Genomic DNA, 23,142 nt, shown 5'->3' on the forward strand with positions numbered 1-23,142 from the left:
ACTAAGCCTGGCTGCAGCCATCTTAACTGTGGGCAGACAAAGCTGCTTCCTGTTCACTTCCTGGACACACACACACCCCACACACACACCACACACACCACACACACACACCACACACACACACCACACACACACACACACCCCACACACACACACACACACACACACCACACACACACACACCACACACACCACACACACACACCACACACACACACCACACACACACACCACACACCACACACCACACACACACACCCACACACACACCCACACACACACACACACACACACACACACACACACACCTTGCCTGCACATTTCTCCTCATGGATTTCTGCAGTCTCCTGTTATCTCTGCCCTCATCCAGCCTCCTCTAGCTTTGCAGCTCTCATAGGCTCTCCTATGACTCACCCCTCCTCCCTTGTGGGCAGACTCTCACAAAAGTGAGAGGAGAGCTTTGTATGATGTCATTAGCCTAGGCTAATTACCAGACAAGAAAGAGGAAGTGGGCTGTGTAAGGTATTTACTGGCAGAAAAAAAATGTTTTACTATCCAAAGTTAAAATAACAGGGGCAGAAGATTTATAGGTGGAAAGATGAAAAAATTACTTAAGGTCTGCTTTAAGGACCTGTGCTAATAGTTGGTGTTACTGTAGATCAATAAATATTTTTTAAAGTTTACAGTTTGTGAAGCTAATTTAGAGTTTACCTGTGTTCTTTTTGCATAAAAATGCCCTTTAGCTTTAAAATTCATCTCGTGTTCATGTGTGCTGCACCCATTTGCATTGTGACTTTTTTCCCCCATCCTTCAGCTTTTATCTTTGGATCTCAGTAACAACAAACTCTACAGACTGGATCACATGTCAGATATTCACCTAAAAGCCCCAAATCTGAAGATCCTGAACTTGTCTAGGAATGTGGTGAGTTTTTTTTTTTTTTTACCAAGCTTCCATTTTTACCTTACTCAATCTTCATACTTGTTTCTGTCTTACGCCTAAGAAAAAAAAAAAAAAAACCACACTGTGCAATTGTAGTTTTTTTTTTTTTTCCGAGTCCATTGAGGGACACAGTTTGATGAATTAGGCAGCCTAGATTTTACTGCCATCGGCAGAAGAAATGGACACTAGGCATGTATAAAACTGGAGGCCTGCCCTCTATATGCTTTAAACTTTGCCACCTCGCACCTTGCCATTTGTAGCAAGCTGTCCAAGGAGCCAAATAGGCATATGAGGGGAGAGAGCTGTGTCTATGGTCTTTGCGAAAATAATTTTATGTTGAGTTTAAAAACCCTTTTTCGTCTATCAGTCATTGAGAGACACAGCTCTATGAAAATGAAGCAACCTAGGGACATCAAAAAGCGGTCAAACCAGAGAGTTAGGTACAACCGATCAACATAGACGAACCAGCCCAGCAAAAAAAAAAAAAAAAAAGGCCATTAAATAGAACCTTTTGAATAAAATAATCTGCTGAAGCATATAGATCAATCTAGTAAAACTAAGAAAAAGCATGAGCTAAAGACCTGGTTGCAGCCTTACAAATAAGTGACGCCTAGGGTTGGTGATGAAGAGCAAAAAAAACAAACGCTCATTACTCTAGTGGAGTGGGCTTAAGTGCAAAAAAAGGAGGCACTTATCTTGTAACTCATGGGCCTGCATATGACCTGTCATTTTCAAATAGCGACAGTAGATCTAGAGGCTAAAGAAACCTCTTTTAGGACATTCTGGAAAAACAAACCAGAAACCAGCTGTCCTAAAATAGTGTCCGAAATAGTATACCCTGAAACCCATGGTCACATCTACACAGTGGAGAATGATCTTGTGATGAATCAGTGCCAGAAACAGGAGGCAACACAATACCCTTATTAAAGTGAAAAGAAAAGACCATCTTTAGTAACAAAATATAAGGAGTTCCCTGGTCTTTAACAACCTTGTCTTTATGTAAGATCAAATGGTGCTGTCTATAGGACCATGCTGATAACTCAAATATTTCTGGCCAAAGGATGACCACAAGGAAAGCCTACGCTTCAGGATAGCAGCACAAAGGACATGTTCCATATAGGTCTGAATGTGTATCTTTATAACACCGACTGAGTAGATGCCTAACGGGGGAAGCAAAAAGGGCAATCCCATGAAAAAAGCATGAATCAGCGAGATATCAAGTCAGCGAACACTGAAAAAAAGGTTAGGGCAGACAAATGACCTTTGAAGATATTAAGGACAAGTGATGTTCTACCCCAAGCTAAAGGAGGGAAAGGGCATTACCCACAGAAAAGGCTTATGGGGAGACCACCACACCAGTGAAAATACATCTTTCATGTTCGATGATGAATCCCTGGAGAAGTAGGTTTATGATATTTGTGCATGGTAAGGATACTGAATCCCTAATTTCTGTCTCTCAGAACCTGGCTTTCAGCAGCCAGTCTGTCAAACCAGCACATGAGAAGCAGGATGGAGAAAGATTGGTCCTGGACACAGCAGATATTGACTGATGTGTAAAGCTGGCCATACATTATACAATTTTCTTATTCAATTTCCTTTAGATTTATCTTCAACTATGTAAGGGCCTGCCTGATTGCATACAAATTGAAAGTGTTTAAGTTTGACCTCCTATTATATGGTTTTGGTACATACACCTTTAGTAGAAGCTGGAGTTTTACTATAGGTATAAATAGTTTACATGCCACATCACAAAACCAATGTAATCACTGAATAATTACCCATGCAAAGAAATATACAAAACTGTGCTTTTACAGAGAGACCAATGACTTCTGGAAATCTGTTTTTGTGTTAACTTTTTAAAGGGTGATTACATGCATATGCAAAAATAGTTTCTTAGCAAGACTACATGGATAAAAGCAATCATATATGGATAAAATCTCAGTTCTGATAGCTAAGCTAAATACAGTCTGAACTAAATACAGTCTGAACTGTTTTAAAGCTGCAGTAGAATCTCACAAAGTTAGTAACTGCTTGCATCCAAGGATTACAGAGTAGTATATGACAAGTCTGCTTCCGATTGTTGTTTCTCTACCAACCAATTATTAGATTTCTCTGTGCAGACAAAACTGATGCCTGACCTCTAAAGCTGGCCATAGATGGATCGAAATTCATCTGGTTCAGGAGGGATAGATGTATTGTGATTTGTGTGTGGGCATCCCTTTTTGACAGAAGTTGATTTGTTAGATCAACTTCTGTCGAAAGGGAGTGTTGGAAATCTTTTTGTCAATCAGCGGCTGCAGCTGCTAGACAGTGTATTCTGAAAGAGGAGAGTCCCACTGTCAAAATACTGACAGTCACCACTCCCAGACAGAGAACCAAGCATTCAACGATCACGCGATCAATGCTGAAGCTCTTCCCAAGACAGAAAACGAAGCGGACAGATGCTGCATCCACATATAGGTAAGTATGTGTTTTTTTTTTGTTTATTTTTTTTATTTTTAATCCCCTACTTCTTTCAAATTACATTTAGCATAGATGAATACAATTTAGTTGTAGTAATTTATATCTACTTTACATTTTTGTGTAGCTAAGATCGGATAAGGATCTGGATAGGATTAAAGGTCTGAAGCTCGAAATGCTGTGGTTAGATGGAAACCCACTCTGCGACAGTTTCCCAGACCAGAGTACATATATCAGGTCAGTCTGTTAGTTTCTTACCTTTTGACACAATATGTGTCTGAAAGCGGTTTTGCTGAAGCCTAGACCATTACCTGAGCTGCTTGGTTTTCTTCCTAATACATTAAAGCAGCCTTTGAAATTGACCTCCAAATGTTTCTTCAATAAAAACTTGAATCTTGAGCTCCACAGAAGTGAATTGGGGGTTACAGCTGTGAGTTTTACACTCAACTGGCGACCGTTATGGGATAAGAGCAAGTCATTTGTGTTTTTCAACTTGTCGGTGAGTTTGGAGTCCATGTATATAATGTTATCCAATGCTTTTTTCTGATTGGGCTCTTCCCATTGAGTCATCTATAGATTGGCAAAAAGATTTTAATTCGAGATTATTCACCGTGCATAGAAAATGTAATACAACTAAACAGCAAAAGTATATTTCTAATAAACCCCTTACCTAAAAACATACTTTATTTTACCCCATCTCATAAATGGGGATAATGAGATTATTTTATTTAACAAGACGCATAAAAAAAATGTGCCAAGTATAGCACTGGGGCAGTTCTACAGGTTCATGAACATAAGGTAATGGGGTATTGTAAAAAAGGTTACTGAGAAAATATATGGGCTAAAAGAACAAGAAGAGACAGGCAGAAATTGGGCATTAGTCTCATTGTGTTGTACTGGATAGCAGTAATTAATTTTACTTCTGTACTATGTAAAATGGGATGATATTTAACATACCTAAACTGTATCTTTTTTATCCAGGTAGTAATGTTGCATTTAGAATAATTTTATATACTCCTTTTTGTCTTTTGGTTTCTGCACCTGACTAAACTACCTGACCCTGTAAGTTAGTAGTTTTTCTTTTAATTTTGGGTGGGACATTCTCATGTTACTTTGACCCTAACACTAGTTTGCATACACTTATGTATTAAATACATAACTTGTAGAGGCCTGGCTCTGATATTGTCTGCAGTTGTGTTAAGCGTGCTGCAGATTGAGATGAGCTGTACTTCTCCTTTTTAATGCTGAGTGTCATCTGGTGAGATCCATTCAGGAAGAACTTACTGGAAAGTAACATTTCAGTGCTATTTTTGCACCACATCCTGTAGCCTGTTCTCCAAAACTGGTGTTTTTTTATTTTTATAGAATTCAGACCATGCCTTGTATTAACTTCAGCTATAATTTATAGCAATGTTTATAAAATGTGTGGCATGTACAGTTAAAAGGGCTTCAGCTCACTCTTCATCTTTGTTTTGCATTGTACTTTTTGTTTCTTTTCCAGGCACACAAGCAAACGCATAAAACCTGTTTCACATTTTTTTCTATTTCCATTCCCCTTTGCTGCACATCTCACTATATTTTATTTCCACATCCATCTTTGTTTTTTTTGTTTTTTTCCACCCTCTTCATGTGGCACAGTGCTTTCTAGTCCACAGGTTAACCATTTCCCATTGTTCTCTCACATCATCTCCTTAGGTTTCAGGTTCAATAACCTGCCTTTGTTATACCTCCTTTATCTCAGCCAGGAATACGATTAGCATATTCAAAACTCTTGTCTCTGTGAAAGCCTCTTCATTCAGCCCTCATGAACTCACTGATGCCTCCTTTCAATGTGGTTGTCTGGTCTATGACGGGTAAGATTCCCCATGCGGGAACAACCTAAGGCAGACCTGATAACAGCCACGAGAAGATCACTGAAGGAGGTTGGTTGCCACATTACTCCCAAAGAATGCACCTTTACCCTTTGTCAGTCTCACAAACGACCTGTACCCTTCTTGGCAAGGAGATGGGCTTGGCATTTCATGAATCATCAAGGATAAGGAAAAAAGAAAAACCACCAGCAATTGTGCCTTGTGCACAGCCGATGGGGCTCCCTCGGATAGGAGTTGCTGTAAAAGGGGTTATCCTGCACGTAACCCCAACTGTGCTTGGAGGGGTGATCCTGCACATAACCCCAACTGTGCTTTTGAGATAGGAGGGCCTAACGTGGAGAAGATAGAGACTGGGTTAACTGAAGGTTGTAAAATATCAGATTTTCCTGTGTTGACCAGAGGCTGTGTCTATGCTTCTCACTATCCACCATTTTTCTTTTTACCAAAGCCTAAAGCCTCTCTGCCATTCATTTAAATCACTCATTGCCCATCCATACCACAAATCGAATCTTTCCATTGTCTCTCATTTTCTTTTCTCATTACCATCTTTCCAACGTATTACATTCGTAAAGAAATTCCCTGAATCATGTATATGTATTTCATTCAGTAAACATTTGCTGAGTAGACATGGTTTATATTAATCATTGGGAAATTTCTGTATGTGAGGTTTCTGCCTCTAGAGCTGAAAATGCCACACTATTTTATATTTACTCCTAATTTATGTATGCAGATATACTATGCCACACTAATTTGTTCTCTCTGAACCAGTGGTACATAGGAGTATTGTCGTGAAGCAATTTAAAGCCCTTTGTAGCACAAAAACAGAAATTTCATTAATCCATTTGATTTTCTAATTTTGTACCAGCCCCTAGTAATGTTCCTGCATGGTTCTCATTACATGACCCAGCTGTGGAGAAATATTGCATACATGTTCCTTTAGATAACCGTATTGGAGGGAAATATATATACATTGACACTGGTTGATGTAACTGGCGTAAAAAATAATTTACCTTTTTAAGACTGCTGTCTTTACATTCCCTATGATATTGCCACAACCTTTTATTCAGCTCTGTGGAGTTAGAGTATTTGCTGGAAGATGGGTAGAGGTAGTGTAGAAGCACAGATTTAATATTGTATAGGAAGTCTTTATTCATCAGTGTCCTTCATCAGCAAAGTCCTGGCAGACTGCGGGGCTGCACTTCTCTCTTCTCACAACAGAGATCAGTGTCTGTCTCCCTTCTACTAGGGTATGGTATGATAGTGGTTTGGTCATGGTGCTCAAAGTGTGGGTTGGGGGTCTTTGTGTGCTGCTACTAACCTTTTTTTGTTTGTTTGTTTCTTTGGCTGTCAATGTCTGGATTTTACCCGCTCTGAATGACAGTGCTATGAGGGAACGCTTTCCAAAACTACTGCGACTGGTGAGACACTAATTATTTGTGTTGTGTTTTGTTATAGGTTTTCCATGACCGGATATCATCTTTTTGTAATCGTATAGTACAGGGAACAGGCTTGATATTCGTAGACCCTGGGTTAAAGGCTAGTACCTTCAGATGATTGGACACTTGCAAAGCTTTGACAACACCATGTTCAAATTTTTTTTTTTTTTTTGCAGCCCATGGTTCAGTAACTAGTGCAGAGGGTTGTGCAAGGTCTGGCTCTAGCTTGCTTGCTGTAAGGAGGCAGTCTATTAGCTGGGCAACAAGGGTATCTAGAATTAGTAGGTCACTGCAGAGCTTGAATGATATTGGTCTGGACTTTATTTTCAGCTTTCAGCACTGTCACGCTTTGACTGACAATTGTGCTGTCATGCAGCACAGTACCCAAACTACATTTTTTATAATTGTGTTCACACAGATAGAGCTTTCTTTTGGTGGTATTTATTCACCACTGGGTTTTTTATTTTTTGCTAAATAAACGGAAAGACAGAAAAGTTTGGCAAAAATCCATTTTGTTTCTGTTAACATTTTGCAAATAATCTTTCTTTAAAAATTTAGGACAAAATTTATTCTGCTACATTTCTTAAGTGAAAATAACCCAAATAAGTGTATTTAGTCTGTAGGAAAAAAAGTTATATAACCCACAAACTATGGTATATATCTGAAAATTGATCTATCCTCATGTACTGAATGCCAGTCTCATTTCTTGAGGCCTAAAAATGTAAAGACAACAAAGATATCCCCCAAATGACCCCTTTTTGGAATTTAGACAGTTCAATGTATTTATTAAGAGGCATATATAAGGCAATATAATGTTACGATAGTAAAACTGTACTACTCTGGGGAAGTGATCATTTTTTTTTTTTTACACATTGTTTGTCTATAGCAATGAATTTCATTGCTATTTATTTGCAAGCATTTTAATGAATGAAATTTAGATTTTTCTCTTTCGTTCATCGACGGACACAGCCCTCCATAAATCATAACTAGTGGGTTATATTGCTTCTTCAAGGAGTAGGACTAGGCAGAACAAAAAACACCTAGCTACGCCCATGGGCCGTCCTAAGCTGGTATATAACCCCCCTCTCTACTCTATGTAATCAGTCTAGTCAGGAGTAAGGACCTAAGCTCCTGGTTGGGATCTCTTGTCCTAGCAATTTTCTCCTTCCATATATATCAGAATTTGTTTTCCCTCGGGAGATCTGTAATCAACTGCTGGGCTTGCAGACCGCAGCTATGCACAAGGTCGGCCGCGACATAGCCCCACGGACAGAGGCTGGCCCGCGAGTTACCGTCTCGCAGGGTTGCATACGACCGGGCTTGGGTCTGAGTCGCAGCGGTCCCTTGGCCGACAGCTCCCCTACTTCGGTGGCAAGGATTTCTGTTTGGAGCTTTACCCGCACCATGGAAGGGTAAGTACAGTCCCCCCCCCCTCCCCTTTTTGGTGCTTTTCTTTGGGGTGTACTCAGGTAACTTCCAGGGATAGTAGGACCTCACTGAGCTGGGCTTCCCCCATTCCCCCCTGTCTGGACCTAGAGACTGGTGGGGGTCCCAGGACAGAGAATGCAGCAGAGACCCCTGGGGTCTCCCCCCCCCCCCCCCCCCCCCCACTATCCCCACTCTATATGGGTCCTGGGATAGTGTGTGTCTCGCCCTGGTATTCTGGAGGGGTCCCAGTGTAGGAGACCCCTAGGTGCATGCCCTGCTGTTTGCAGTGTGGGTATAGTGCAGGGGGGTCTCAGTACAGAGTGCACAGCAGAGTCTCCCCTAAAAGTGTGTCCTACCTTCAGGGAGGGGTCCCCTTGCAAAAGATGCAGGAAAGATCCTGGCAACATGCTTCAGTGTTTGCAGCTGATGGTGGCCATTTTCTCTTTTGTCTTGCTGGTCTCCGGTAGGCAGCCATGTTTGTGTAGTAGGATGATGTCACAGGGGCCATTTTCCCTCGGAACCCCAGCTTCCCATGGTTGCACTGCAGTCCTTAGTGTCGCAGGTGGAAGTGGCGTGTGGGCAAAGGCCCAGGAGGAAGCATCCCCCGCCTTCCCCTGCTCAGGCTTTCATCTGATTCTGAGCCTGATGCCGCCATGGACGCGGCCCGTCCAGGGAGATTTGTTATCACACCCCCTGATCCATCCGATAGTGAGGATGATTCCTCCATGGTCGCAGCAGTGAATGAAAAAAGCGCTGGTAGGCGCACTTATTACTGCAGTGCGTGCAACTTTAAAAATAGAGGATATGGCTGATGTAGCCACGAACGTGGCTGTGTCATTTGGTGTGCACAAGTCGCATCGTACTCCAAAGGTGTTTCCTAATGTGTCTTATTTTGACAGGTTTTCCTGTAAGGAATAAGAACAACCAAAATTACCCTTTGTGGTCCCCAAACATTTTGCTGTACATTACCCTTTTGACGAGTCCCTTTATTAAAAAAAAAAAAAAGTGGACTAGTTCACCAGTGGTGGACCTTCCTGTTTTCAGGTTGAATAAAGAAACCATGATCCCAGTAGAGGAATGCCCGTCCTTTAAGAACCCGGCTGAGAAAGCGGAGGCTGTGGCACGCAGCATGTTTACTATGGCTGGTTCGGCATTGCGGCCAGCCTTTGCCTTAGCCCTGGCGTCTCAGACCTCAACTGAATGGGCCAAGCTTTTGCACCAGGGCCTGGGGGTGAGCAGGTCCCCACTGCATATGTTGATTAAGCGGACCAGTTGGTACATGGGCTACAGTTTATTTGTGATGCAGCTTTGGATACAGCTCCTGTGCTGTCCAAACTTTCTGTTTCAGCGGTGGTGATTAGGCGCTTGCTGTGGCTTAAGAATTGGTCCACAGACCAAGCCTCTAAGAAATCTCTCATTGATCTGGCCTTTCAAGGCGATCGCTTGCTTGGGGCTACACTGGATGACATAATTAAGGGTATAGAGGGGGCCCTCCTTCTCAGCCCATAGAACATTTTTTGTGCTTCTGGGATGGAGAATAAGGGAAATAGATCTTTTAAATCTTCCCCGGGAGGCTCCAAGCAACCTTGGTTGGGTAAGTCTAGAGCTAGCTTCCCCGAACCAGCAGACAAGATTCCTTCAGCAGGAAGGTCTGCCCTCACCCATTATTGGGGTGGGGGGACATCTTCGCTGGTTTCTGGCCCTGTGGACTTCTTTGGTGAGCTTCAAGGAGATCCGCAAAATGTTTATTTTGGGGGTACCCAGAAAGGGGGACAAAGCTTGTCCTTTTCAGGTTTTTTTAGGTCCTGAGTCTCCTTGTACGGATTTAATTCCTGCAAAGGTTCAGGTGATGTCTGAACTACCTGGGGGCCTCCCTATCCCTGTCCAGGGAATTGATTTACTTAGGTCTGATTCTATTTCTAATCAGGGTGGTCCTTCCTCTGCACAAACTTCAGGGACCACAGGCCATGGTTCACGGCTGCTGTCAAACAGATAGTTCTCTCTACTATTTTGCATACAGATTCTGAGTCTGGTGGTATCCACCTTCAAGACAGTTCTGTTTGCACAATCTTACATGCAGCTCCTTTAGCATGTTCGGCTCCACAGAAGGATGCTGAAGTTCGTGATGAGGTCACCGGGTTCTCTGATGAGTCCAAGAGCCATGGTAAGGCCAGTATCATCCTCGGCTAAGGCGGCTTCCGCAGTTCCTGCGAGGATTCAAGAGCGAGGATCTTCAAATCATCCTGGTGGCTGTAAATATGCCTTGCGGGCTTCCTCTCAGAGACCAGTTGTCCCAAGGGCTGATCTACCATCCTGCTTTACAGTCGCTGGTTTTAATGGCTTAGCTATTGAAAGCCAGGTACTGAGGGATAGAGTGCTGTCTGGATCAGTGATCCCTACTATGGAGAAAGCGAGGAAGTAGTCTTCCAACAAGATATACCATCGTACATGGAAAGCGTACATTTCTTGGTGTGAGTTGAATGGCGCTCATCCTCGATCCTTTTCTGTGGCTCGGATCTTAACCTTTCTTCAACAGGGCGTAGATCAGAAGTTGGCCTTGAGTACCATCAAAGACCAGGGGTCTGCCCTGGCTATCTTCTTTCAGCGACCCCTAGCCACACTCTTTTTAGTTGGTACCTTCGTTCAGGGGGTTCAACATGTGGCTCTGCCTGTACGGTCTCTTTTTTGCCACCATGGGATTTCAATCTAGTACTTTCGGTTCTCTAGAAACCTCAATTTGAGAATATTCGGGAGATCCCTTGCTTATGTTATCCCAGAAGTTGACATTCTTGGTGGCTATTACCTTGGCCCGCAGGGTATTACAATTGGCGGCATTATTCTGTCGCAGTCCCTATTTAGTGGTCCATAGGGATAAAGTGGTTCTTCGTCTGTGTCCATCATTCCTGCCCAAAGTTGTCTGACTTCCATTTGACATTTTGTTGCCTTCCTTGTGTCCCAAGCTGGCTCATCCCAAGAAATTTTGCTTTGCATACCTTAGATGTCATTCAGCAATTTGGGTGCATCTGGCAGCTACTTTTGGAGGTCAGACTCGCTTTTTGTGGTTACAGACGGACCAAGAAGAGGGCTGGCCGCTTCTTTGGCTACCATCTCCAGATGGATCAGACAGACTGTGTCTCAGGCCTATTCCATTAAAGGTCAGGTTCCACCTTTGTGCATTCTACTCGGGCATTGAGTGCTTCTTGGGCCTTCCATCATCAGGCTTCAATATCACAAAATTCTATAAGGTAGATACTTTAGCATCTGTGGATGCTTCTTTTGGCCGCAAAGTTTTGTAGGCTGCTGTTAAGAGGAGCTGTTCCCTCCTTGAGGGGTGTTTTTTCATGTGACCTGTGCTGTGACCTGGTTAAGGCTCCTGTGCCCTCATTTGGGGCTCTTATGTTTAGCCTTGGGTTATTTTCCCCACCTGTCATTTTCCTTTCACACTGCTTTTGGACATCCAACTAGTTATGATTTATGGGGCGCTGTGTCCGTCAATGAACGAAAGAGAAAATGGGCTTTTTGTACTTAACCGTAAAATCCAATTCTCTGAGTTTGACGGACACAGCACCCACCCCTCTGTGGAGTTCTGATATTTCTAAAACTGCTTGCTATTAAACTGATTACCTAGAGCAAAGAGGGGGGTTATATACCAGCTGAGGATGGCCCATGGGGTGTAGCCAGGTGTCTTTTGTTCTGCCTAGTTTTACTGCTGAAGGAGGCCATATAACCCACTAGTTATGATTTACGGAGTGCTGTGTCCATCAATGAACACAGAGAAATGGATTTTATGGTAAGTAAAAAAAAAATCTCATTCAGTTTTTGTTGTGATTGGCTGTGATTGACCACAGCTGATGACATGGCACAAATGGGCTGTGATTGGCCCAGTCTGTACCATGTGATCACTGACCAATCACAGCTAGCAACACCATTGTACACAATGGATGGCTTGAAAGGAAGACATCCATTGTTTACAATTGTCATGTGACCTGCTGTGATTGATTACAATGGTCACATGGTACCGGCAGTGGGCCGGTACAGTGATCAGTCGGCTGTGTCCCGTTGACACAGCCGGTGACAGATCAAGCCGAACCGGAAAGACATTATATGATGTCCACCTGGAGGGATGGGAGGTCCCCCCTGGCATTATGCCACGGCCTGGCGGCAACATGCTACTTATGCTGAGGGAGGCATGTAAAGCAATGTACCCTTGTATAGCGCGTAGAGGTTTATTCTTCGTGTGCAAGGCTTAATTTTGAGCATATTTAACCATGTGTCTTTTACTTTTGCCATCATCACAGGATGGACATGAGCTTCCTCCACCAATAGCATTTGATGTAGAAACCCCCACCACTCTTCCTCCATGCAAGGTGAGGTATCGGTTGACTTAACTAAGCATTGGACAGTTTTTTTTTTTTTTTTCTTTTCTTTTTTTAACTATTCATGTTCTTCTACTCATTTAGGGCAGCTACCTGTCTACAGATAACATTAAAGCAATAGTTTTGCTATTTCTTCAACAGTAAGTAAAACTTAGTGATACTAAACACTGTTTAATTTACATATTTCCTTCTATTTATGTGGAAGATGGCACTGTAATTATTTAAATTTGGAGGAAAAAAAAAGGAAAATAAACCTCTAAGTACCGTTTTCCTTATTGATATACAGCTGTCACATGACCAAGATCTTTCCTAGCCTTTTTGCAGGGAAACATAAGCAGGGAGGAGCTTCTTTTCCTTTGCTACTAGTCACATGTTCAAAATTAAAAAGCCTTTGGAATACAGAGTAAAAATAATATTAATAAACTGTTTTAAATTGTCATGCTAGTATATATATTTGAAATCAAATCTTTATTATTTTTCGGCAATAACATGGTGTGGGCAAATTTCTGCTATTCACAGGCTGTGTCACGCCCCTCCAGCCTGTGTCTTAGAATAAGAGGGCGGTAAAGCCTCCATGGAGGGGGGAGGGAGTTTACCACTGTGGATACACCCACTTGTGACTATATAGTCACATGGGCTGCTCCGATGTGATAGGGAGGAAATGCTCAGCATAGAAACTCACTAAAAACTGAGCATGTGCAGAGTTGCGCCACCACAGCTGCAAAATGCCTAGCTGTATTGGGGACATTAACAGAAGGGGGAAATAGAGCAGGATCAACCAGGTTTTTTGCAGAATAAAGAAAACAAATCTCCGTGACCGAGTGAGTATGAATAGCTGGTAATGCAGCATTTACTGATATAGTTTTTATGATGTGGGTTTAGTGACACCTCAAGTCTTTTTTGTAAGCATTTAATGTTTTGTGAATTTTATTTTTCATCACCTTTTTGCATATGGCTATCCCAGAACTATTTTTAAAATATATTCATAGTAGTCTTTTAAATTGTTACAGAACAGTTATTCTGACTCGTGCCACTAATTCATAAGCAGCTTAGGTTGGGTAAGGCAGCTACTGACAGCCTTTTCCAAGTACCGATCTTCAGCCATTCTCATTGACTAGACCTAGATGTTACTGCTGCGCATGGACATGAGTTTACTCCATCCTGGGAGATGCCAAAGTCGTACTCTAAGCTTGAGCGTAAATAGGCAGGCAGGCAGCATTAATACAGAAGACACAGGTCTCTTCTCCATTATATATATATATATATATATATATATATATATATATATATATATATATAAAAAACCTGCCTGTTCACATTTTTTTTTTTTTTTTGCTGTTCCACTTCGACATCAGTTTCTATCACTAGGATGTTTCCTTACCGTAGGATTGATTGTAAAACAACTCTTGATCTTGTTGCTTCAAACACTCCCTGCTATTCTTGGCATGCAGACAAACCGTATGGATGAACTAGAATAGATTACCAAGATAATGCTTCAGAAATACATTTTACAGTTTAAGAAAATGTACACTATAATATTTACTACTAAAGGTGCACTTTAGTGGTAACTTGGTCTGAAAACAATTGCAGACTGCTATTGCTATTCTTTCTAAAGAATGCTACTTACCTGGCTGTCATGATCTTATGTAAGCACATATTGTAAGGCTTCTTTCACACGGTCCGCCTCCGCAGGCGGATCCGTGTTGCTCAGCGGGGATCGATCCGCTATCCCCGCTGAGCCGGGCGGATGACAGCTCCGTCTCCGCTTGCAGAGCGGAGAGGGAGGTGTCTCAGCACCCGCTGCCCTCTATGGGGGATCGGAGGAGAGCGGACCGCTTGTCCGCTCTCATCAGATCCGCTCCGATTACTGAACGGATGGAAAAATAGGGTTTCCATCCATCCATCCAGATTTCAGCACAGTATCGGATGCGGATGGCAGCGGGTGTCAGCGGAGGTGACCTCCGCTGACACCCGCTGCCCCATAGAGCTGCATGGAGGATCCGATCAGATCCGCCTAAAAAACGGACAGGCGGATCTGATCGGACCGCCCGTGTGAAAGAGCCCTAAATCAGGTTTCTTATTGGCTACATTGTTGTGCGTTTTACACGTTCGAGAATATTATTCTGAAGGAGTATAACGAGTTCTTTTTGATTAATTTCTTTTTAAAAGCATATACCAATCTTAGTGAAACAGTCTACAGTAGGGAATATATAAGAATATTTATTCACAAGACATGTCTTCACAATAAATGATCAGACTTGAGTGACACAAAGAGATCACCTTACATAAAAGACAAACTTAAAACGATAAATGCAGTGCGATATTTAGCTTAATGATGAAAGTAAAAATAAAGCAAGATTACGTTTTCCCAGATGTAGTAGTATAAACCATATTTAAGTGTGCTATATAATCAGACCACAATTGTCTGCGAATTGTGCAGCCGATAGTCACTCCACTGCAGATGAAGGGAGAATAGGCTATGCAAATCGTGAGACTAATACGCCAATATGCGTTAAATCTGATATTAATAAAAATGTATAAAAAGCAAAAATCAGCTCTTAGAGAAAAATCTACATATGGTTAATACGGCTGGGACTTTAATCTCGTTACCTTTTAAATATGAAATATAAAACATGTAAGGAAGGAAATAAACCATATTAAGTAATATCAAATAACACAGCAATGTATATTTACCATATTTAAAATGGCTGCTAGCTTAGAATGGTCGTTACCAGAGTCCTTAAGATGGCTGTCTTCCCAAGATGGTGGTCAGTTAGGGAGGAGTTTAGTTTGGCTTCACAGTTTCAGATACATTATGGAGCAAGATGGAGTCTGTATAGATGAGTCTATGCATGGCTGTAGTAGCGTATGTGTTGTATGTGTAATGTATATGGTGTAATGATGTGTCGTGATGTGTGTCCTATTACATCTGGGGTTCCTTTTTATATTGTGTTGAACAAAAGGGCTGTAAAATTACCATAAGTCAAACCCAGAAGGAGTAACCTTATCCCCATTGGTTGGGATAACTTAACCATTAACTGACGAGGTCATTGGGCGACACCTCTATTGGCTAACCAGTATATGGGATATTAAAACTGTATAATTTCTCCATTTAAGACTATCATAAAAACATTTATCCATACTCTCATCCTCTATACATGTCCATCTAATATTAATTTAATATATATTAATATAATCTAAGTAAAGATTGGACCTGGTAACACCATTGAATTAAGAATCTTACTAATACAATACAGTGCCTTGCGAAAGTATTCGGCCCCCTTGAACTTTTCGACCTTTTGCCACATTTCAGGCTTCAAACATAAAGATATTTTTTGTGAAGAATCAACAACAAGTGGGACACAATCATGAAGTGGAACGAAATTTATTGGATATTTCAAACTTTTTTGACCAATAAAAAACGGAAAAATTGGGCGTGCAAAATTATTCAGCCCCCCCTTTGTAGCGCCACCTTGTGCTGCGAAAACAGCTGTAAGTCGCTTGGGGTATGTCTCTATCAGTTTTGCACATCGAGAGACTGAAATTTTTGCCCATTCCTCCTTCCATTTCAATATTATCACTTGCACGGTGCTCCTTGGGATGTTTAAAGCTTGGGAAATCTTTTTGTATCCAAATCCGGCTTTAAACTTCTCCACAACAGTATCTCGGACCTGCCTGGTGTGTTCCTTGTTCTTCATGATGCTCTCTGCGCTTTAAACGGACCTCTGAGACTATCACAGCGCAGGTGCATTTATACGGAGACTTGATTACACACAGGTGGATTCTATTTATCATCGTTAGTCATTTAGGTCAACATTGGATCATTCAGAGATCCTCACTGAACTTCTGGAGAGAGTTTGCTGCACTGAAAGTAAAGAGGCTGAATAATTTTGCACGCCCAATTTTTCAGTTTTTTATTTGTTAACAAAGTTTGAAATATCCAATACATTTCGTTCCACTTCATGATTGTGTCCCACTTGTTGTTGATTCTTCACAAAAAATTACAGTTTTGTATCATTGTTTGAAGCCTGAAATGTGGCAAAAGGTCGAAAAGTTCAAGGGGGCCGAATACTTTCACAAGGTGTGTGTGTATATATATATATATATATATATAATATAGATTGATTGGAAATGACTGATTTACCCATATACTTTACATTTAGTAGCAGTAAGAATTATATAGATACATATACAGTTATATATATATATATATATTGATACACAACAACTTGTATATGTAAACTTTTCTACACGGGTTATTTCCGATCAAAATATTATCCATTAAGGGATTATTATGTTAACAACAATACATTCATGATTTGGGACTGGACATCAAATATGGGAGAATTTCTGACCATTTGACACTACTATATGATAGATATAATGTATTTCTCAATAGAAGATTGTCATAACATCATAAGTTCCACAACCCCATTTTGTATATGGTGGGACAAGGATGTTGTATAAGCTTATGATTATATGAAATTCATTTGAGGATGCAGTTCTCATCAGTCTAAGTGACAATGTTTCTTTGATACCATTTAGTTTTCAATGGACAATTGTCTGTATGACACAATCTTTACCCCCGTCTGTGTGTGTGTGTAGGTAAATGAATTACAAATTCTAGTCTTTGTCCAGGCTGTTTTCCGTTTGTTTGGCTTCTCAGGGTAGAAACAATAGTTTATCTACTAGTACATGGGTGAACACAGGTGTTATCCTGAATTTGAGTTTTGGCCATTTTGTGATAAAACTTCTCATGGCCAGAACATAATGTTTTATGATCCCTCTGGTTTCTCTCTTTTCATGACCAGGGGAAGAATGGCTTTTTATCCTTTTTGAGGTCTGTTGTATGTAAACCTTCCCCCCCCCCCTCCCCCCAAGGCCGTTCCACCTGGGATAAGCAATTTAGTTGCCTGCCTTTCCAGAGCATTATATTCAAAGTTTATCACACACAATTTCCTTTTGGGGAAGATGACATAGCTTCTTATCTCAAAGTACATGTAAATAAAACAATTTCAGCAATGTGTACTTCAAACTGAAGGGGTTTTGACTCAATCTGTAACCAGCTCATTTGAGGCCTCAAAGTTCACAATTCTTGACCTGTAATAATAAAAATGTATTTCTATTTCGTACTGGAAGTCTAACAACATGCTTTCTGTAGGTCCGTAATTTAAAGTATTGTAACCAGCGAAAGCCAGGCACCTGGCATTTTAATATCAGTCATAATAGGCATTAATTCATGGAAGGAGGTGCGCGCTGGCACAAGTTTAGTTTAGTATGTCAGACTCTGCCGAATATCATCTGGGCCCCTATTGTAAGGAAAGCAATGAAGCGGGGTTTGTTTTTATTTCCGGATTATAAACTTTAATGATTTTTATGATGTATGTTGTAACATGATATATACAGATCTTGTCTTTTGACTAAATTAACTTATTTTACATAATTTGTCTTGTGTTACATATCCACAGTATCCAAGTTTTCTTGTAGACCCATATTTTTTCCTCTGGGCCCACTTTTTTTGTTTGTTGTGAATTGTAAGTAAATCTATTGCAAACTATTTATCATGATTGTATAGGACACAGCCTGTATATTTGTAGACCCTAGGTCAGTGATGGTGAACCTTGGCACCCCAGTTATTGTGGAACTACATTTCCCATGATCATGCACTCTGCAGTGTAGTTGAGCATCATGGGAAATGTAGTTCCAAAACATCTGGAGTGCAAAGGTTTGCCATCACTGCCCTAGGTTATAGGCTCGTATCTGCAGGTGATTAGACACTGGCAAAGCTTTGGAGGATGCGCTCTCTGTGTGCCTCCCCTATAACCCCACCCTACTCTGTTAGCCTTCATATTTTTGTGTCAAAAATGCATGTGTAATAATTCCAGCCCTATTGATAAATGTGTCCAATTGGCAGTTGTATTTATTTATCTTTTTTTCCCCGGACTATGGTTTGAGTAAAGTTTTTATTTACTTCTGCAGATATTATGCCATCTATGATAGTGAAGATCGCCAAGGCCTGCTAAATGTTTATCATGATGAAGCTTGCTGCTCTCTTAGCATTGCAAATGTATCCGGCCAGAACCCTGCCAGGTGTGTAGCACTCTTTCCAAACTCTAGGAAGAACTAATGGACACACACATACCAAGTTTCATTAACTTTAATATGATGTATGTATTGCCACAGGAGCAGTCTGGGAGATTACTTTGCTAACAGCAGGAACTTAAAGAGATTACGAGAACCCCGTGATATCAGTAAGTGTTTTTTTGCTTGGAAGCAAACTTTTGTCTTTTTACATATGAGGTGTTCCATTTCTGATTTATTTGCCTTCTCTTTCTCAGCGCTTCGATTTAAGCTTCTCAAGCACAAACGTCTCAATGTTGTTAGCTTCTTGAATGAACTGCCACGGACCCAGCATGATCTGAACTCCTTTGTTGTGGACGTCACTACAGAGACTGTGAGTGTAAAGATTCCACTAATCTAATGCTCTGAGGTTTTCCACATTCCCTCAAGTCACATTATTTCTAAAGTGTACTGTATATCTTCGCAAAAGGTGTTTTTGTACTTTGCATGTATTGCATTTATTTATATAAAGTCTGTTACCTTTAACATATCACTTTCCTAATATGTCTGTGTTGCCATGTACTTGTATGAAAAATTTATCCTGTCCTCTTTGCATTGCTTCCTTTGTGAGAAATAACTGGTGATCCTGTCGGTCCCCCTGCCTTCCTATTTCAAACCGACCACGCTAGGCATGGAAGCACATCCATCCCAGCGTGGTTAGTTTGCTTCTTTGCATTCTACTTAGGAGCACAGCCTGCCTGTACTCCCTTGGTCAGACTAATGCCTTCTATGAAACAAAAGATGTTTTCAGGTACCCTTGGTCCTGAGGGGGTAGCAAGACCAGTAGTCATACCCATCTAAGCCTGTTGGAAGTATTCCTCTTCCCCCCCCCATCATCTTAATGCATTCTATGCACTACGGTGAAAAACCTTCTGTGCTGTAGTTCCCTCCAGACCTCCCCTTTTTCTTACGTGAGCCCAATTCCGATTCAGCGATGTGCACGAGCGCAGCGGCTCCAGCCGCTGTCTCCCTCCTCGATGGACAGATTGATAGCAGTGTGAGCCATTGGCTCCCTCTGCTGTCAATCAAATCCAGTGACATGGAAGCAGGGGACGGGGCCAAGTCCCACTGTCTGTGTCAATGAACACAGCAGTGGGACTCGGGAGCGCGCCCACACAGGTGCCCCCAGGCAAAGCGTTTTTTCGTGGGGGCACGAGATGAAGAGGAGGAGCCTGGAGCACTGGCAGAGCACCCCAGAAGAAGATAGGGGTTACTCGGTGCAAAACGATTGCACAGAGCAGGTAAGTATAGACATGTTGTTATTTAAAAAAAAAAAAGGGTTTACAACCACTTTAAAGAAAAAATGCCATTGTTGTGCTCTCAATATCAAATGAGGTACTAATAAGTAAAGAAAACCTGCCATTGTTGTGCTATCAATATCAATAATAAGTAAAGAAAAAAAAAAAATGAACAATAAAAAACCCCAATTTTTACAGTATGTACGTAAACACATGCACCTACATACAGCAACAATGCTTAACCGCCTCAATACCGCGCCATAGCCGAAAGATGGCTACAGCTTGGCTCTCATGTTCTGGAAGGGTGTCCGTGACCGTCCTCCCAGAACACAACCTGCGCACCCCTTCGTGCGCACTCTGTGACCGCTGTCTCTTTTGGACACAGCTAATCACAGATCAAGGTAAAAGTCCAATCACAGTGCCTTTACCATGTGATTTAGCTGTGTCCAATCACAACTGATCACATACAGTTGGGCAAAAAAGTATTTAGTTAGCCACCAATTGTGCAAGTTCTCCCACTTCTCTGCATGGAGGAATGGGCCAAAATACCAGCAACAGTGTGTGAAGACTTACAGAAAACGTTTGACCTCTGTCATTGCCAACAAAGGGTATATAACAAAGTATTGAGATGGACTTTTGTTATTGACCAAATACTTATTTTTCCAAATTTTGCAAATTCTTTAAAAATCAGACAATGTGATTTTTCTGGATTTTTTTTTTTTCTCATTTTGTCTCTCATAGTTAAAGTATACCTATGGTGAAAATGACAGGCCTCTCCTCTTTAAGTGGGAGAACTTGCACAATTGGTGGCTGACTAAATACTTTTTTGCCCAACTGTTTAAACAATCTTGACGGTTATCAGCATTCTTTTCCTTTTCCGTGGTCACTGTGGGCTCAATTCACTGAAGAATATCTCATGAGATAATTGAATCGGGTGACACATTTTATGCAATTATCTCATGAGATGCTGAAAACGTCATTTCACTATCAGTATTTTACCTCACAAACCAAAAGTATGAGGTAAATCACTCCTAAAAAGTAAATTCACTAAGGAAATAAATAAAAGCATGAGTTAAGTAGTGGTCCAGGCATGAGGTATTTAAGGAATGTAAAAATATAATAGCCGCTTTGGAGTAGTCTCTACCTTTTTTTTTTAGACCAGTTTCTCAACCGTAATGCATAAAAACCTAATTATGAAAAAACGCAATCATTGGGGCTGATTTACTAAAAAGAAGGGCTTGACTAATTTGCTTTAAATCTAAAAGTGAGCTAAAAAAAAAAGTTAGCCTTTTTTTTTTTTTTTTTTTAACTTTTTGCCTACCAGGTACTTTCACCCCTTCCTGCTCAAGCCAATTTTTGGCCTTCAGCGCTGTCACACTTTGAATGACCATTGTGTTGCCATGCATTACAAATTTTTATCGCTCTTTTCACAAAAATAGAGCTTTCTTTTGATGGTATTTAGACACCACTGGGGTTTTTATTTTTTTGCTAAATACATGAAAAAAGACCGAAAATTTAGAACAAAAAATAAAATAAACCCGTTCTAAAATTTTGAAAGTAACTTTTTTTCCTTTATTAACGTGCGATAATGAGGCTCCACTGACCTGACTTGGATTCGCACTCAGAGCCCCTCCAGAGGGGGATCCCCTGCGAGGTGGTGTCCAGCTCAGGGCCATTGCTGTGCCCATCCAGAGCCGCCAGTTCCTGCTGCAGGCTCCCTGGACAGCTCGATGTAGAACCGTAGCCAGTGGGAGGGAGGAGAAAGACATAGGGAACGCTTCATGCCAGGGGCTCCACTCCACCCTTGTCAGCTCCACTCCCCCTCTATTTTTCTCTATCGTTCATTGACGGACGCAGTCTCTGATCTTCATATCAGTAGGGTTATACTGCCCCCTACAGGAGTAGGACAGTAGGCAGAAATAAGTTCTGGCTACACCTATGGGCAGCCCCAGGGGGTATAACCTCTCTCCCTGCTATAGGATGTCAGTTTTTAATCTGCCTAGTCAGGAGTAAGGACCTAGTTCCTTGCTGGAATGTCTGGTCCTGGCAAAGTTTTTTTACTAGATATTTTTTTCTAGTTAACTTTTTCTCCAGATTTTTTTTCTGTGGGATCCACAAGCAACTAAGCCGGATCTGGACGATGGGCTGGATATATAAATCCAGTGGTCACCCCAGCCAGCGAGCGCGTGCAGACCCGCACTTGGTCGGTTTCGACATAGTCCCACTGGACGGGGACTGGCTCCTCGAGTTAAATGTCTCACCAGAGTCTAAGCCCGAGTCGCAGCATTCCTATATCCTTATTGGCTGACAGCCCCCCCCCCCCCCCCCACTTCTCGGCGGAGAGGGGTTCTGTCAGCAGATAGCGCCCTCCTGTTCCTGGTATGATGAGTAAATGTGTTCTCCCCCCTTCGCCTGGAGGATTTTGGGGTGGAAGCGGGCCACTCCTTCGGACGGTCGGACCCTCACAACCCCGGGTTCCCCTCTGTCTTGTCACGCACCCCCCACCTACCTTCCCCCCTCACTACTGGGGCTGTGGGATGGTTGTAACTACTCCCGTGGGCTCGGACCGAGCACCAGGCCGCAGGTGGGGGGCGGGGGGTGCGCCGCCGGCGACAGACAAACGATTGTGTTCGGGAGATTCCGCTGTTTACCTTATCCCAGAAGGTGGCCTTCTTGGGGGCTATTTCTTCTGTGCGCAGGGTGTCAGAACTGGCGGCGCTGTCCTGTCGTTCTCCTTATCTGGTGGTTCACAGGGATAAAGCGGTACTTCGTAAGGATCCATCCTTCCTTCCAAAGGTGGTTTCCAGTTTTCATTTAAATGAGGACATCGTGTTACCCTCTGTGTCCTAAGCCTAAACATCCTAAGGAAATTGCATTACATACTTTGGATGTGGTTTGGGCACTCAGGGTGTACTTGGCGACTACTGAGTCTTTTTTCGAAAGTCAGATTCGCTCTTTGTACTCACGGATGGCCCAAAGAAAGGGCTGCCTGTGTCTGCTGCGACTATTTCCAAGTGGATCAGACAGACAGTTGTGCAGGCTTATTCAATTAATGTTCAGGTTCAACCTTTCCCTGTTAAGGCGCATTCTACTCGGGCGCTTGGTGCTTCTTGGGCTTTTCTCCATCAGGCATCTGTGCTTCAGGTTTGCAAGGCGGCTCCCTGGTCATCTGTTCATACTTTTACAAAGTTTTATAAGGTGGATGTGCTGGCATCTGCTGATGCCTCTTTTGGCGGCAAAGTTTTACAGGCTGCCTTTTTAAGGGTGTTTTCA

At 41.9% G+C, this 23,142-nt stretch overlaps 1 protein-coding gene across 1 annotated transcript in view; it reads left to right on the plus strand.

Annotated features, from left to right (window-relative positions):
* Nucleotides 1-23,142, plus strand: part of NXF1 (nuclear RNA export factor 1) — a 90,640-nt gene that overhangs the window by 54,069 nt on the left and 13,429 nt on the right. Inside the window, exons 9-16 of the mRNA XM_082271079.1 lie at nt 815-922; nt 3,528-3,637; nt 6,653-6,689; nt 12,434-12,502; nt 12,596-12,651; nt 18,491-18,601; nt 18,695-18,762; nt 18,850-18,965. Coding sequence (XP_082127205.1) covers nt 815-922; nt 3,528-3,637; nt 6,653-6,689; nt 12,434-12,502; nt 12,596-12,651; nt 18,491-18,601; nt 18,695-18,762; nt 18,850-18,965 — 675 coding nt within the window. The remainder of the gene's footprint in view (nt 1-814; nt 923-3,527; nt 3,638-6,652; nt 6,690-12,433; nt 12,503-12,595; nt 12,652-18,490; nt 18,602-18,694; nt 18,763-18,849; nt 18,966-23,142) is intronic.

Source organism: Pelophylax lessonae (genome assembly GCF_965119305.1).
Source record: "Pelophylax lessonae genome assembly, chromosome: 10".
Taxonomy (NCBI): domain Eukaryota; kingdom Metazoa; phylum Chordata; class Amphibia; order Anura; family Ranidae; genus Pelophylax; species Pelophylax lessonae.